We start from the raw sequence: 17,749 nt of genomic DNA, 5'->3' as shown, positions 1-17,749 counted from the left end.
AATTTTTATATCGCTTTTTGTTTGCAATTGCTTTACACGCTCTTTTGTTTCATTAATAAACAACACACATTTTTTGTGAGAAAAAGGCACTTATTTTTGTTAATGTATGGTATATACAATTTGTATGTATTTTTTAACAGCTTGTGATTCGCAATTATTTAAATTATACATACCCATATATATATACATAATATATACATATACAAACATTTCATAAAATAATTAAATAAATTTATATGTACATCAATTGTAAAGTAACACGTGCGGGCGGCTACAATTTCAACTTGATGTTGTCGGTAGTCCAGCGCTTCGTCTGCAGCCCCTTGATTGCATTTTCACAATAGAATTGGTCATCGCTACGTTCAGCCAGCGTGTCCTTTAGAATTTGTAGTTCCTGGACTTGCTTCAGTCCCACCATGGCATCGATGATTGCCTTCGTGCATTTAACACGCTGAGCCAGCCGAAGCTTATCGCTATTGTTGTTCATCTTAGAGAGAAACATTTGCAGCACTGTAGGTGGTGCCTTTAGCTCGTATAAACGCTGTACTGCCAGCGCCAGATCGAAGCTGATGTGGAACTGCTTGGACTTAATAGGGTTCCAGGTGGGTACGCGCTCGAAAATCGCCTCCAAATCCGCATAGGCCTGGGCGCGAGCACGTTCATTCAGCGCTGTCCATTCGTATTGCGCTGCCGAGATCTGTTGATCAGCACTAAAGCGTTGCGGCGATATTAGCTTCAACATGTCCTGCTCCTTCCAGTTATTATTTATCTGGCAGCAGGCATACAACACCTCTACAGGCGTGGCGTGGTCACTAAGTTGCTTTCCCAAGCCGGATCCGCGTTCCCTTTCGACAAGCAGCTGCAGCTTGAGGGCTGCATGAAAAATTTGCTCATGTAGTGGTATAATGCCCACTCCTGCATTGGCATAGGCATCTACTAAACGCTGTAGTTGCTGTTTTCGGATGACCAATTCGTTGCATGACATGGCCGCCTGAAACTGCAGTAGTGCTGCCTCCTGGGAGCGCCCAAAACGCTGCAATAGGTCCAGGCAACTATTTAACTCACCTGCCTGTCGCAGGTAGCTGAGATAGTGCTCCAATGCCTTAGGTCGCCTCTGCAGTATACTATGGAACTGATTAGCGTTCAGTGTTCGCTTCAGAAACAGTAACACGCCAATTACGGCGTCTCCCCCTCCGTTTTGTAGTAGCGTATCCAGCAACTGTTGCTTCTCATGCAGCGACTTGAACACCTCTAGGGACACTGTTTTTCCTTGTAACAGTTTGACCGCAGTTGCTTCCGGCGAGGGACTGTATAAGGTATTTTGAATTTGCCGTCGCAGTAACCTCAGCTCTTCCTCCGGCGTGACACCCTTGCAAACAACGCAATCGTCAAGTGTTTGTTCCTGTAGTACGAGTTTTAATGCCTCATCGGTGATGATGGACTTAATGGATAAATTTAACGAGCCGACGCTGTTGTCAAAGCTAGCCTCGGATATTGTATCATCGTTAAAAATTGCATTGTTGTCCCACTTTGTAAAGTCGCTGGCACCGACAGCGTCAATGTCGTCGTCATCGTCGAAGCTAAAGGCGGCGCGTGAGGAGCGGTTCCAAAAGTTGTCGGTTTCCAATTGGCTCTCCATTTTCAAGATATCAAAAAGTAAACAATAACATAAAGGAGTGTGCTAGATTTTGAGCAGCTGTGCTAGTGGTGGTACACAACAGCTGTTATTTAACACAACCGCCACTAATCGATAAATTACAACTTGGTACTTAACTATCAAGACACCAAAAAATATTTGAAAAGCTTCGATAAAAAATGAACTTTTGCTTATAGTATTTGATTATGTTGCTTATTTGTTTAAAGAAACCAGAAAAATACCTATGTGTGTTTCGGAGACAAACAAATATAATTTTTATCAATTGCGAGATCTGTGGATAGGACTTTAATTTGACATAATTTAGCTATGTCCAACTCCCGTAAATCTTCAATTAAATTTAGCAATTACCTTCGATGTGCTCCTATGTTTCCGTCTATCAAGTTTCATCGTAATAGGCCAATTTAAAGGAAGTTATAGTCATAAAGGTAATCTCAGCCCAAGCTCTACCAGCAGCTGTTGTTGTTGCTGCTGCTTTGGATAAATTGGATCATTGGATAAATGCTCAGAAGAAGCAATCCCGATCGAAATGTGCAGTCATATCCCCTTTCGGATCCCAAAAAATACGTAATTGATCAAAATAATTTTTTTTTTTCAATTTTGTTAATTATTTTAGAGAAAGGTACAAAGTATTTCAAAGGGAATCCGACTTTAGATTTTTCACTTGGCTTAAAAGGCGTTTGCTGTCTCAAGTATATACGGTAAACGATAAAAAAAATTTAATAAAAATCATCTAGACCGTTTGCTTGCTTATATTATTAAATTTATTCAATCACGTTCTACTTATTTTTTAGTAATTAAATACACAATTGTATAATTAGTTACATACGTTAAATATACATAGGACCTTCCTCACTCAAGCTCGTCTAAACATAATGAGCATTCTTTAAACATTGTGTCATTCTGTTTTGTGCTACTTATGTCTTTTGCAAATTAAGTCATTTTTAAACTTTAAGCTAAATGAATATAAATTAAATGTAAGTTGAATACATTTACAACAAAATCATCATTAATACTAAGCGCTTCAACTGCCTCCGGTAGCGTCTTCGGACTTTGTTGTTGAATTAGAGATTGGCTCGCCACCAGCGAGCAGATCAGCGCTTGAAGCTACGGGTGGCACCGTGACCCCAGCTTGAGGTACACTGGCAGCGGCCACCACTGGAACAACTGGTACCATCGGCACAGCCGCTGCAGGGTCCACCCCCGGCGCAGTGCTAATAGTTCTTGCCAGATTCTTCTGCTGGCGCTCGAGCTTCTCCTTCTCCCGGGCCGCTCTTAGTTTCTCAAAGTCATCATTATCATCTATTTCTGCCGCTGTGCTGGCCAGTACATCTGAGCAAGACTTTGTGTCCATATTCTCGACTGCAAATGGATTCAATTTAGTATCAACAAGTAAAGTGATCTTAAACGTTATTAAGTAATACGTGCAATGTCTAGTTAGGATTCGGCGCAAAGTCTTAATATAAATGTTGGATTATGGTACCTATTTGCTATATATACTGTTACCTACTTAAAAATCAAGAATGAGGTCTATTAAATAAATGTAATAAATAAAAACGATAATAGGCGTTGGTTAGTTATACAAATTTGGGCAGCATTTTCAAAACAAAACATGCCAATTAAATCATGCAACAAATATACAAATTTCATTCCGATGTAATCCTCCGGGCTTTTTACATAATTTTAAATTATTTTAATTATTAAATAACTTTCACTACAATAATGTAGCTGATTAAAGTTATCATTGGCGAAGTTATCTGCATGATATAGGTAACCATAATTTGTCCCTTACTTCTACATTTATCGGGATACAATTTGGTACCGATTTTTCTTTTACATATTGTAAGCTCATAGTATGATGACAACTTGATAAAGATCATTTAGGAACGGTTGATTTTATATCATTTTTATATTAAGTGTGAGGAAGTCTACCAGAATAAGAAACATACCGATTAGCTACATATGTATGTATAACAAAAATATGACCTTTTCCTTTTAAAATAATATATAATAATCAATTGTTTGACCAAAAAATCGCGTCAACAAAATATTACAAACATACGAGTATGTATACAAATAAATAAAAAAAGCAACAGAAGGGTCACAAACAATTACGCAGAGCAAGCTAAGTAATAATAACTTATTATGCCAATGGGTCAACATTACCGGGCGTAAGGCGCCACCTGAAAACCTGTGGTGCATCGGGTCTCTCAATCGCTATAAATTTTTGTCGCGTTTACCGAGTGAAGATATTTGTTAAATGTGAGTATAAGAAGCAGGGAGGCATACCAAAAACCAACCCCACAAAGTGGTATAGGGTTGACCACTTACCCGTCTCGCGACTGGCCGCTAATTGACTGCTACGCTCGTAAAGCGACTTGTTGCTGTCACCTACAGGTGAACTGGGGGCCGTGATATCGGCAATCAGTGATGGACTGCCTCCGGGCGCCGAGGTGCTGAGCAAAGCGTCCACGCCTCCAGGCGGAAATAGAGTGGTGTGCGTAGGCTCGTACTGGGACTGGGCTCGTGTATATTGAGATGGGTGACTTGGTATATTCACGGGCTCTGAGCGCTGGGTTGACGCTGGCACTGCAGCTGGCTGTGTCTGCCCAGTGGCTTCGCCATTGGGCGGTTGGAATATATCACGAACATTTGGTCTCGGATCGATGGCGCGCATTGACGTAATGGTGGCCTGCTCGTCCACCTCTTCGATGACCTGGTCTGTTATGCGTAGACTGCCAGCCGCCTTGCCAGCTGATGTAGCTACTCCCGGCAAACTGGCTGCACTTGCACTTGTTGGAAAGCGATATTTGTTAGGGTCTTCACTGGGCGTAGCGGAACCTGGTCGGCTATCATCACGACTTAGCAGGCGCTTTAAAGCGGAAGCTACTGTGTTCACTCGCGACAATGTTCCCGAAACGCTGACCAGACTGGGCGAGGATCCCAGGCGCATTTTGCCATTACCAGCTGAGAAGTGTATGCCACTAGCATCATCGGCCTGATTGTATCCAAATGAATGGGGAAAGAGAAAAAGGGAGTATCTAGGTTAGTTTTTTCTTTTTTGCCAAAACAGCATACAGATTCTATTACACCAAACCATTGCCAAAGGTGCAGTTGTGGGTGCATTTTGAACTGAAAGTTTTATGAAAAAGTCGTGCAGTGCATTTTGTGGTAGTGCCACGGAAAGCTGTTGGTGAAGATCATTGTTAGAATCAAAAGTTAGTATGCATGTGAGAAACACAATCACCGACTAGAACTAAAGCTTGCTTTAGAACTTATTAGCTTATTAGCGACAGTCATTAATATTGTAAGAACCAAAGATAGCTTTTGAGATAACTTTTAGAGAATATCAAAAAAAGAAAACGAATTTTAGAACTGTGTCCAAATGTTTCATCGTAATTAAGTCAGATTAAGTTTAAAAACTACGTTTAAAATTAAATGTTCAAATTAAATCATTCTTATTTGGTAACATCCATGAAACAATGAACACATAAAACTACAGAATTTATAGCTACCAAGCACCATTTTCAACTTCAAATGCCAATGTCTTCCCATAATAATATCCATTTAGGTGTCAAGAAGAAGGTTAGAAAATTTAGTCGTAGTACTTAGTTAAGAACACATATTAAAGCCAATTAGTTGGGATCGGTTCCAATGCATTGTAACGCTAATAGATAATGCAGCCAACGTTCTGATTCTAACCTCCTCGTCTTGAGCACCTTTCGCAAACTCATAAGTAACCGTTTGCGTGGGTGCGCTGCCCTGCTGCGTTTCGGATGCATTTGGCTTGGTTGGACCAGCTGCCGTCGCATTATTACCAACCATTTCATCAATGCGCACAGCCGACAACGTCGAAGGCATAGCCGCATTTTTGGACACCTCGATCTTGGCTGTTGAGGGCTCTGGATGATTCTCACGGAAACGTTCGGCGGCAATGGTGTATGGCAGCTCATTGGGAAACACCTCATCCCAGTACTGATCCTTCAAGAGTTCGGGATGGTCATGATGCATTTCATCCACAATTAAATAGGAAACTTGTAAGTTGCGATCAACCATCCAGTTCACCTATAAAGTGGTCTTCATTAGTAGTTCATATTCGTGAAATATGGGATTTTCCAAGACAAGTTGAAACAGTAAATTTTTAAAAATGTTGAAATAAAACTAAAGAAATATCTGCTGTTCCTTATTACCTGAAGACAATTACCAGCGAGACGCACTTTAGACTTAAAACTCAACCACACTTGCAATAGTACATCTAAATACCATACATTACACATACATTACACATAAATGCAACAATTTCAAAAATTATAAAATTATAATAATATATAATAAGAAATAATAAAAAAAAGTTGTATTATAATAAGAATAATAATTAAAGCTAAATAAAATAGTAAAAAATTCTTAATTATAATATTGATCGTTAAATAAATCTAATTTAAATTAATAATTAACTGAATTAAATTGAAATGATTAGTTTTGGCTAGCGTACTAACTTAAAAGTAATCTTGCAGTTGTAACGCTAGGATTAGTTAATAAATAAATATATAAGTTTAAAAAATAAAAATGGTTCTTAAAAATGGTTCTAAACAAACAATGTACCTCGAAGTCATCATCATCTTCACCAAAGGGATTAATTAGGGACTCCGCCACCTTCAGCCAACCCATATAGAAGAAGAATTGGAGCGTTGTGAATACTGGAAAGTAGAGGTCCACTTTGTTTAGATAGGTGCTGTTGCCAACAACTTTGCCGTCTGTCCACTGAGAAAGAACAAATAAATAATATTTTATAATTTTACTATGTGTAGGCGATTTAGTTGAACAACATACCTGCTGGCCCATCACGCAGCACAGGAAGTATGAATATACGGCAAGGGTAACCACCTGCGTGTATACGAGGGGCACACTGATGGTGTCGTATGATATAAGCAAGCCGCACTGCCCACGAAACTTGTTTAGCTCATCGATAATAGTCTTCACGGCAAAGTCATCACGAATGCGACCCTCCTTTCGGGCACGTGTAATAATACTGGCCGCCCATACAATGGGCAGCCAATGCTTTGAAGGTCTTGGGAAAGCCTTGTTCATGGACTCGATGATCGTCTTTTCGTTCTCGTTGAGCAAGCCCGCTTCCACCAGATTGTTGAGACCGGGGAAACGCTTCTTGACACGTGGCGACACATTGGCCAGCACCATAGTAAGACATAGACATACATATCGCATGATAGTGCGGCGCATGACACGACCGCGCTCATCCTGTCCATGAACGTTGGAGCTGACAAAGACCGCTATGGGATCGGGCCAAGGTATAGAGGTATACTGATTCCACCAACGTGTCATCACAATTGAGACGTAGAAACCCAGCACAAAGGAGAGTGGTATGAGATCACTATACTTGTTGCAATACTCCACAATTGCTTCGAAAGTCCTGTAGAAAGCGGTAGGTAGTGAGAAAAACTGTCTAAATTTACAATGACTTCGACTTACTCCTTCTGCCCAGCATTGAGCGCAAAGCGATACACCAAATTGAGCACGTAGTAGAGAAAAAGAAATGCCAACAGATCCAGCCAGACCAATTTGTAGATACTGCCACGCCATCTGTAACAAGTCAAAGATCAACACATTTAGGGATAATGTTAGATTAATGGCTTCTATTTAAAACTATGTACTATAAATTGAACTAAACCACTTTACCACTAAACCAAACATTAAATTCCAAAGATTATTAAAACAATTCTAAGACAATGCAGTTATCATGATAATTATAGCCTGTACCCAAAGGGTGAAAGGCTATACTAGTTTTGTGCGCATGTATGTAACACACAGAAGGAGGCGTGGCAGACCCCACAAAGTATATATATTCTTGATCAGGATGAGAAGCCGAGTGGATATAGCCTTGTCCGTCCGTCGGTCTGTCCGTCTGACCGTCTGTCCGTATGAACGCAAGGACCTCAGAAAGTATAAGAGCTAGAATAACCAAACTTGGTTTTATTCTCCTCAGACCGAGAAAGTACGAGTTTGAGTTTTTTTTCGATGCACCCCCCACTCCCCTAACTTCCGTAATTTTTTTTAATTTTTCTTTTTTGTGGAGAGTACAGGCTATTTTTCTGTCGGGCTTGCTCGACTGTAGCGTTCTATCTTGTTTTCAATATAGATTTATATTGCGTTACGTTTTAAAGCTAACATTTTAAAGTTAGGAAACACAAAGAAAAAATTGGTAATAGGGCAGTGTCAGGGAAGGACGATGCGGTTTACACGAAAATAAAGAAATATCTGCAGATTAAGATAAGTAACGCATATAGGCAGTTCTAAGAAATTTAAAAATTAACAGCCCAATAAAACTCTTCTTTGTGTAATAAATCAGAAAAACCCCGATGAAGTCATAACAACCGTGATATATTTGAACATGTGGGAAAGCTAAGGTCAGGTGACCCGACTTTGAAATATTCTATACAAAATAAATATATAAGTTTTTATAAAATAAATTATGATGGTTCCTTTAGGATTCCAACTAACGTATATGAATCCATATTTACATCGGTATTGCGTCTCTGTGTGTTTGTAATGTGTGCAGTACAAAGTTGAACTACAGCTGCTGGCAGAGCTTGGCCAGAGATTACATTATACATATGGCTATAACTTTTTTAATAATCGATGTATCACGAACACATAAACTACCAAATTTGAGTAATAAAATTCGAAAAATTATAGGAATTATGCACCATATCAGATAGCTGTTATAGAAATTAACGAACAACTTATATGATTTCAAAGACTTTTAAGCGAATGATTGGCTGTAGAGCAAGCTTGGGTACAGGGTATTCAAGCGTCGGGCTGGCACGGCTTTTTAACGCTCTACTCTTTTTGCGCTTTGGCCTATTTATTTTAATTTAAACCGCATATTAATTTATTGATAGTGTCACTTTTTATAGCCTAATGATTAAGAAAAGCTGAACTAAGCGAACTAATGGGCTACGATTACAAGTAGCTGTGTTTTTCATTCAATTACCATGCATGCTCTGACACATCACCCCATATTAGAATATAGCTCATTCAATCTTATCAAAAATCATCGGCGATTAAAAAACGACCACTGCCATTGACCATGAGATAGCAGTGGCCGCGTTTTTCTATTGCCGCGCGGCATATTGTCTGACATGTGTTTGCTATAATTCCCTGATTGGCTACGTCATCGCAGCATTTGTTATTATGGGCTGCGACCACTTGTTGACTGAGAAAACGTCATAAAAATGTGCTGGGTTTTCACTAGTGTAAACAAAAATAGACCCGATGCCTAAGTATAAGTAATGGCAAAAAAGTGTGACTTTTACCTAAGGTTCTGATTGCTCTTATCATTCATATTGTGCGTGTTAAATATAATAGCAATAGCAACAATAGGTAGTAAATAAAATTTCCATCTTATCAACTGTTTTGGTGTCGTGGATTCCAAGGGTAACATTTCGTCTGTAGTTCAAAATTCTTCGAAATTCTTCTTATGTAAATTTATGGTCTCTGAGTATGCCAACCACAAACATATACTAAGTACATTCGTGAGCTTGTTTTAAAGAAAATATACAAACATACATAATATAAATGAGTCATGATGCTCAAGTATATTAGAGCTTCGCAGTCATCCAAGTATCGCTTATTTAGTTCACGTCTGAAATCTTTCGATTAATTAAGAACCGCATACTGGAGAGCTGCGTCTACCTGGCATCTTCAGTAATGCTGTGGTTATGGATCATTGTGTTTATGTCCCTTTTGGATTAAAAAATGTGGACGAACAGGAAAACAAAATAACCCCGAATGGAATGAGTGGGCTCAACTCTTAAACCCCCCGTACCCAAACCTACAAAAAAGTATTTTTAAATGGCTACATGGACTCGTCTTGTCATACGGATCAGGATTATATATACTTTTGAGTGCAACATTCATTCGCACTAAAGTAGTATACATTTTTACCCTTTGGGTACAGGGTATAAATACTACACCGTTTACCCTTCTATTTTAAAAATAAGTGCTCTTATCAAGCCAATTAAAAACAAGTCTATTTTCTTGGAGAATTTGTAGCGCCGATATAAGCATTGACGTGCATTCTAAGTTAGTGTCGATGATTAAGTGTGAGTCGAAGGTCTGCGAATCTCTTTGTTCAACAGCAGCTCCAAACCGGCCACACGCAAGTCACATGTCTCTCTTTTAATTAGCCAACAAGTGTCAAATGGTTGAAAATTGGTTATTTTGTTATTCCCTTGAGCCTGTTATTTACTTGTATCATTTATTTTATTCATTTATAATGATTGCACAAAGATTTGCAGTTGACAGAACCTTAATTAGATGATCACAACTTCCACTTCCATCAGTCCATTGATTAGTCGCTACTCGCACCATATCAGCCGTCGAATTGGCGTTATCAAGCGTGCCGGGAGGAACAAACCACTAAACATAAAGTACATACATGCAGTAGATACAACTACACAAAGCCCACATATGAGCAATTGCTTCCATTATTAAATTATAATCCAAATTACAAGCGTGACAGATGTCAAATATATGGCAAGCGTTGTAGATTGCATGCAAACAGTTGATATAAGGGTCGGCGAAGGGGGAGATGTTATGGAAACGCAGTTATCAGTTAAATTGCAAGCACTTGTGGATGAACGATCCCACATGGGTTAATACCCACATTAATATGTCTACTAGGTTAACATAGGTTTGTGGAAAATATAACGACATACTATAGAACGAAAGTATAGCGGCATATTCTTGGACATTATGCCAAGTCTGGTCAGCTCTAGAGATATTTAGCTTGTATGTTACTTAATGAAGAAAACAGAAGAAGAATCAATATAGAAAGATGATACTATCAATATAGATTAACTAGATTGGAACACTTTGGAAGCGTTATGGACGTTGGGGCAAAGAATTTAATTATACGGTACAGTTCACTGGGTGTAGAAAAGACTTGGCTGTGATTCAGGTCATAGTAGCCGAATGGCAAATAAAGTCTCCCCATCGAGTCTGAGGAGCCTATTACAAATTATTCTACTTTGATTGGATTTTTCCCACTTTTATATTACTTTACTTATTGTCAGCATAAAATAAAATAAAAGAAATAAATAAAAAAATATAAAGTATAATTATTTAACTATAACTGATATATCCTGCCGGAATCCAATAATTATTGAAGGTCCTCACTTTTTAAGAGTTTTAAATTGCGAAGTGAAGCAAATGCACTACATTTTTTGATAAATGGTTCTAAAATAAAAACAAAATACTGAGACATTTTGTTTAAAGTTGGGGGCGTACAAAAGTTGGGGTGTTTTAGCGGTTTTCAAGGCCAAGTCAACTGCTTCGAGCTTGTATCTCATGAAGAGGTTACTTAGGGGGACAGTCTGAGACGACCCCTTTCAATTTACATTGAAAGCCAACTGTGTCAGTCTCTTAATTAACATTTCGACTAATATTTTCGCACACTTGACAGGTGTCAGGTAAAAAATATAAGAACAAATAACATACTTATGTATGTGCTAAACATTTAAACATCTAAACGAATTCAACTCACCTGAGCAGTAATTTTAGAAAACAGCCAAAGCCGCGGCAAGTGGCTACTTCGCCGGTGTAGGTTATTGTCATTTTTGTTAACTTGTCTTTTGTTTGGTTACGCGGTGAATTGTTGTTGTTTGATTTTTTGTTTTGTTTTTGTTGCTTTTAATTGAGATTACTTTAGTTGTTGGTATTTATATGTTTGTTGGTGTGCACGGCACGGTTTTATCATGCCTCGCGTATTTTATATAAGTACATGATATTGCTGTTTGTTTTTAGGTACTGCCTGTATATGTTGAGCCGCTAAGAAATAAACAAGATAATTATGTGTAAATATATACCTTATAACAACATAGACTAAGTAGTTGGAGTTGTATGTATTTGTGAAATTTGTAATCCAAAATGCTCCGCTTCATTTTTTCATTTCCATATATGTAATATGTATGTATCTAAAAATTTAGTAAATTTAAGCAAGATATATGTTATGTGTTGAGCCAGTCCGACAGGGAAAGATAACAAAATAAACTCGTGTTGTCTAGGGACTAGAAGAGTCTACATACCAAGTATTGTCAACGTGGGTTCATTAATTTTAACAATAATAATTCCAATTCAAATGTTGCACATAAAATTAAGGTTTTCAGTATATACTTGTACATTTATATGCGTTAGTAAGATATGTTTTCTTCATTTTTAAAGTAATGTTTCCTTTTCCACTTAAGCTTATAATTTAGTTTAAGTGCTTAATCTTCGAACGAAAGGTGATAGATAATGAATGATTGATTTTCCAAAAGGTACATTTTGTCTGCTAAACGAACTATTAGTATGAGGCTTATTTCAAAATATGACAAACACACAAATCCACATTTATTCATCATTATACCCTACTGTTCCATACTATCTTACCTCTTTTTAGAAAGCTCTTATCTTGTGATATTTTTAAAAAGTTGTTTATTTTTAAACTTAAATGTTAAAATCGTATATCCTAGTGCTACAGATGCATAACCCAAATCTACCATCTTTAGTTTACAATTTCTGATAAAATTATGAGGGTTTTTATCGCTAAAGCTCTTATAAATAGAATAAAAATGCTCGCAGAGGTGAGTGCTAAAATTTAAAAAAGTGTTGAGCCCCCATTAAAAAAGTCAGTCAATGTCAAGCCACAAGCTGCGTGTTTAATGGCCATCTAACCACATGTAAATACAACGACAGCTGCTAAAATGTATTAAAAATTCAAAAAATCAATATTTTACAATGCAATTATTAACGCGCACAAACACACCGACTATTAGGTTATATGTAATAATAGTTTGCCTGGAAAAAACGTCAAATACACGGAACACAATTGAAAAGCATTACATTTTACTTAACATTTAGAAATGCAACAGTGGCGGGCTGATTAAATTAATTGCCGCAATTTGTGAAATTGTACAGACAATGCACAGTTGGCATACAGAACAGCCTTCCAGCGGATATAGATACCAGTATTATGAGCGTGTCAAGCACATGATGTGAGTTAAAACGCTCGTAGCTTGCGTGTGGGCGAACGTCAACGTCAGCGCTAACGCTGAGCGATGCTGTGGGCTAGTTGGGAAGGTGCCATTGAGGGTCACCAGCAATGACTCCGAACGATTAGACATCAATTAAACAAACCGACATAAAGTTCAATTTTTGTTGGTATGTATAGTGGAATGTTGGAATGGCAATGTGGTTTGCTCTTTAGTCTGCGGGCCATCGACTGAAAACATATCATTGTTGACTCCAGCAAGCCCGACAGTGTAATACCCTGTACCCAGGTAAATTTCCGTCACTGAGTTATATGCGCCGATAGCAGCAGTAAAAAAAGGAAGAAGAAGAGCGAACTTTTTGCTGCAGTTTGGGGGGGGGGGGGGGGGGGGGGGGTTGTACTGGCTAGAATTTGTTTTGCTACTTGTAATAACTTTTCTTAGAATTGACCGAATTGAATAAAATTTTGAACAACAGTCGACAATTATATGTAAATTATGTGTGCAAAGTTTGGTAGGTAGCATTTGGTGGAAGGGGGGGTGGGGGGGGGGGGGGGGGGAATTAAAAAAAAAAACTCGTCCTTTCTCGGAACTAGGAGAATCTGGATGCCAACTTTGGTTATTCTAGCTTTTATAGTTTCTGAGATCCTTGCGTTCATCCAGACGGACAGACGGACGGACGGACATGTCTAGATCGATTTCTCCCGTCATGCTGATTCAGAATATATATACTTTATGGGGTCGGAGGTGCTTCCTTCTGCATGTTACATACTTTGCACAAACCTAATATACCCTTTTTACCCTATGGGTACAGGGTATAAAAATTCGTATATATATGTGTATATAGGTATAGTACAGATGTGTGCCAAGATGAGCTCACTTTGTTTGTATTTTGAGTGGAAATGATGAGTACACATGTGAAATGCTGATCCAAGCGTGCGTTCGAGCGTCCAAAAACTGCGCTGATTTATTTGACTGCGGAAAAAAAACAAAATACAAACGCAACCGAAAACGCGGTACAATGGTATGGTAACTATAAGACTACGGTATACTCTGTACTTCGAATTATTGCTCGATTACGAACTTGTATAATATCATTTCATATCAAGGGGCATAATATTATTACAAGTCTGAACCATCTTTCTTATGATAACTATGTACATCGACTCCATTTACAAAGGGAAAATTTTGATAGAAATCATTTCTCTGCCAGCTGATGAATTATAGAACAATTTTGCATCAGCAAATATCGATTCGTTGCATTTAACTGTGTATATAATAAAATGATCAGTTTTAAAAGCACAAAAGTAAAGAAATATATATTTGTAAGTATAACACTTAAACAAAAATCACACAGAGCTCAAATAATATAGTTTTATCTATAACATTTCCTTTTTATAATACTGGTAAAGCATTTTTAATATAATAAATATTATGTTAATATAAATATATTGAAAATATCCAATATAAACCATCAATCAAGGGAATAACAATTCGATAAAAACAACTCTGATCTCTACAAGTATTGTATTAGTTTATTGTGGCATACACCCGGCTATATTTGAAATACCCTTTGTAAGGGTGTAAAACACAGAACCATAGAACTAATGAACAATCGAACCCGACAACTCAAATCATGAATGTGTTGGTATAAATGTGTGTGTGTGTGTGTGGGCTTTGCAGTGTGTTTAGTGCGAATCGAAAATTGTCTGCGTATTTGTTATGTGAGCCCGGCTTGGAGCCAGCAGAATGACATCATTTCGGGTTACCTTACAGCGTGAACATGGTCCGATTGTGAGGTACATATATAAAGTATATATTTATTCCGTCTATCCGACTTTTAATTGTTTTGATGTTGTTTTTATTTGTTAACACTTTTTGCAGGCAAATAATGGTAAATCACAATGAAAATTAGTGTCGGCAAGGCCTGATTATACACAAGAGCTTGTCTGATTACTTACTCTATATATGAGATTTTTAATGTATTGTTTGATTAAGGACCTAGATTGTGTATACATGTCTGTGCACAGAAATTTGATAAGCATAGTTTCTTAAGGCCAAGTCGGAAATTGATAGAAATTAGTTGTTTGTCAAATGTCTAGAAAGTTGAATTTAATTAGCGTTTTGCGTAAAACGACATTCGTATAAAGCCATTAAAGCATCAACGCAGACCGATAAGAAGCGAACGGAATGAAAAGCAAGAGAAAATAATTATCATTATTTACTCTTTACTAATGATTCATGAGTGATACTCATTCATTTTGAAATATCATGTGTTTCAATAGATCAACAATAGCAGCTCATTATTTTCTCGTCTAGGATCAGCATATGAACATAATAGACAATATCTAGAACTGATTATGAATGTCACTCAATTACTTTTAAGTTGGCGACACATTTTTATTTAGGATAATACCATTCACCTATTATGCACGCTTCGCACGTCTCAAGTTTTTATTTGCATTACGGCTGTTGCTTCGTAACATTACGATGTTTTCGAAGCTGTGAACCTAGATTTGTACTTAATAGGTATCTAGTTTATTTTCCTAACACAGGCACTGTGTTCCCATTTATTTTTGCCAAGGGCACGTTAGACGCTAGGTTTCTATGCCGAATATGATCATGACATGGTTGAGTGATAAGATTTCTCTGAATTTTTACGTAATTGGGTGGAGTGCGCTTAGAGTTTCTACTCCGTAAAAACATTAAATATTTAATTAGCACTGGGCGATTTTTGGATTCGATTACAATACGGGAAGCGGCGTTTGTGTGAGCCACAGAATTTTAAAGTCGTACGTTTATTGTTTGCACATTCGTGTTCATGGTTATAAAAAAAAAAAAAATAGAAAAAGAAAAAATTCACATAAACAATAATAATAAAGTTGTGTCAGCATACTTTTTGCATCAACAATTTAAGTGTATTTTTCTTTTCCCCTATATGGTGCGTACAAATCACTCGAGGGACGGTTGTTTATTCAACAAACACTTTCATACGATATGGAGACTCTCAGCCCTGCTGATAAAAAAGCGCAGTCAGCACACCCGTTTAATTCAATATAACTGTAACTGACCTCCTCTTAACAGCATGAGGGTGAGTGCGTCTGTGTGTAAGTGGGTGATTTGTTTGAAGATTGAGTTCTTCTCACTTTAGTTTATGGAACAGTGCGCAATTAAATTGTGGCGCAACTCGGTCAAGTGTTTGCAAATTGCAAACTTCAATGACCCATTTAAAAAGGGAGAGTATTAATAAACAACGATAAGATGAAAAAAAAAGACACCGAAGCCTATTCAGTTGACATTAGCATAAAAATAATGTTGCATACTAAATGAAACACTCAACCATTCGAATTAATTGCATTTTCAGAATCGAGAGTCTCGTCGAGGTTAATGACATTATGTTGAATGAAAATATGTGAGTTGTGCAACTTGTCGAACAGCTTAAACGACGCGTGTCTTGATGCCATAAATAAATTAGAATTTGCATTGCACAGAAAATTTGAATGTCGGCAAGGTATTTGAATGAAATTGAGTACCTAATGACAATTTCCATATAGCAATTGGCGACGTGCAGGGCATAGCAAATTTTTAGCATTTTATTTATTTATAATGTCGGCGCACTTTCAAATGCCGCATTGGGCAAAGTTTCAGGGAAGAGAGGACAGTGTTTAAAAATAAACATGGACGCGTTCACTTTTGCAGCTGTATGTATGTATGTACATGTGTGTATGTCGGAATATGCTGTGTGTACTGTCTGTAGTAATATTAGTTTGTTGTTGTGCTGAAATTGCACATTTTGACCACAAAACGATGAGGTGACTCATTGAGCGTTAAAGGGATATGAGATGTATCTGCAGAGCCAACAGAAATGAAATTAGCTGCTTTGTGTTATTCATATTAATAATAATTTGTATTCGTTGGCATTTTCAGTTTTAATTTATTTGTTTCTTTTACTCGTACAAACTTTGCCTTCTATCAATCGATTGTAGTTTCAAGGCATCATCAACTTTGAAGTCACGAGGTTTTCGGCATGACTTTTGTTATTGTTGTTTTTCGACTACACATTGTTATTAGGCCGCGCGAGTGGAACTTACGTTTGGTAACTAAAATTAGTACGTAGGTAACTACGAATCACAAAACATACGAAATAATAGCAAACAAAAACACATCACAACACAGAAACTCCGGTAACTTCGCTTTAGGTAAACGAGGCAGCAGCGTCAACACTTCTATTCCGCCAACAACAAACACGCGCTCTGCCTGCTTCTTTGTTGTTTTTCTTGGTTTATTTTGCTTGGCTTTTTATGCTTCACTATTTTTACGCCGTCATTCTCACAGTCATTGAAGTGGACGCCATGCCTGTCAGCCATTCAAACAGTTCGTATGTTCCGACTCGGTTTTCGCCCACTTCCGTGCTCAACGACCGACGACTTTCAACTGATTCGCAAATTCCCTATGAGAGCATGCAAAACTAAGTGCCGCAGTGGTTCACAGATAGCCACAAATCGGCAGCTGCCGGACGAGAATGAAAGAGAGAGAGAGAGAGCGAGCAAAACAGAGCGAATCAAGCAAGAACAAAAACTGGTTGTGAGCGCAGCACAGCGATAAGCTCCGGCCAGGGGTGTAATTGGCTAACGTAGTGTTGGGCCCAAAAGTATACAGTTTTATATAAATTAAATGGATATCTTTTAATCGGAACAGTGTAGGTGGAAATAAGTTTTATCAGTAGTTATTATCTTTTTTAATCAAACCTCACTTTCAATGCATGAGTCAGCCCTTTAAAAATAAAATCTTACTCGTACCCATACATATGTAGCATACTTTTAGGCATTAACATTTTCTGCAATCTGACTGATACTGTTAATACGGGGTTGTAAGATGTGCTTAGCATCAAAATATTCGGCGTATGCCCTAAGGTAGGCAAGTGTTTTAACAATTTACAGGCAATTGAAAAAAAAAGTAAATGATATGTACAACTTTTCTCAGATATAAATGTATTTCAATTTAAAATATCAACATGTTAACAGTATCTCTAATAAATATTTCTGTCAAG

The 17,749-nt window shown here is 37.6% G+C and overlaps 2 protein-coding genes across 8 annotated transcripts; both read right to left on the bottom strand.

The window, feature by feature from the left end:
• Positions 1-80: 80 nt before the first annotated feature.
• Positions 81-1,649, bottom strand: LOC115621715 (vacuolar protein sorting-associated protein 16B). The gene has a single exon (XM_030515430.1). It carries the CDS (start codon positions 1,637-1,639, stop codon positions 272-274), a length of 1,368 nt encoding a protein of 455 aa, XP_030371290.1. The 5' UTR covers positions 1,640-1,649; the 3' UTR covers positions 81-271.
• Positions 1,650-2,405: 756 nt separating this feature from the next.
• Positions 2,406-17,113, bottom strand: LOC115621713 (bestrophin-2). Of its 7 annotated transcripts, none has more exons than XM_030515424.1 (9): positions 16,651-17,113; positions 11,217-11,500; positions 7,142-7,252; positions 6,485-7,082; positions 6,257-6,415; positions 5,357-5,719; positions 3,986-4,652; positions 3,821-3,871; positions 2,406-3,016 (listed from the first exon to the last, which is right to left on the bottom strand). In XM_030515424.1, the coding sequence occupies exons 2-9, from the start codon at positions 11,285-11,287 to the stop codon at positions 2,679-2,681; spliced, it is 2,358 nt and encodes a 785-aa protein (XP_030371284.1). In that variant the 5' UTR covers positions 11,288-11,500; positions 16,651-17,113; the 3' UTR covers positions 2,406-2,678. The 7 variants fall into 7 exon arrangements, with proteins under 7 accessions (XP_030371284.1, XP_030371283.1, XP_030371285.1 ...); XM_030515423.1 differs by having other exon boundaries at positions 16,657-17,113; XM_030515425.1 differs by having other exon boundaries at positions 16,661-17,113.
• Between the last annotated feature and the right edge of the window lie 636 nt (positions 17,114-17,749).

Source organism: Scaptodrosophila lebanonensis, unplaced genomic scaffold (genome assembly GCF_003285725.1).
Source record: "Scaptodrosophila lebanonensis strain 11010-0011.00,11010-0021.00 unplaced genomic scaffold, SlebRS2 tig00000024-arrow-pilon, whole genome shotgun sequence".
Lineage (NCBI taxonomy): Eukaryota > Metazoa > Arthropoda > Insecta > Diptera > Drosophilidae > Scaptodrosophila > Scaptodrosophila lebanonensis.
Note: the sequence above shows the minus strand (reverse complement) of the source record. Positions and strands in the feature narration are given on the sequence as shown.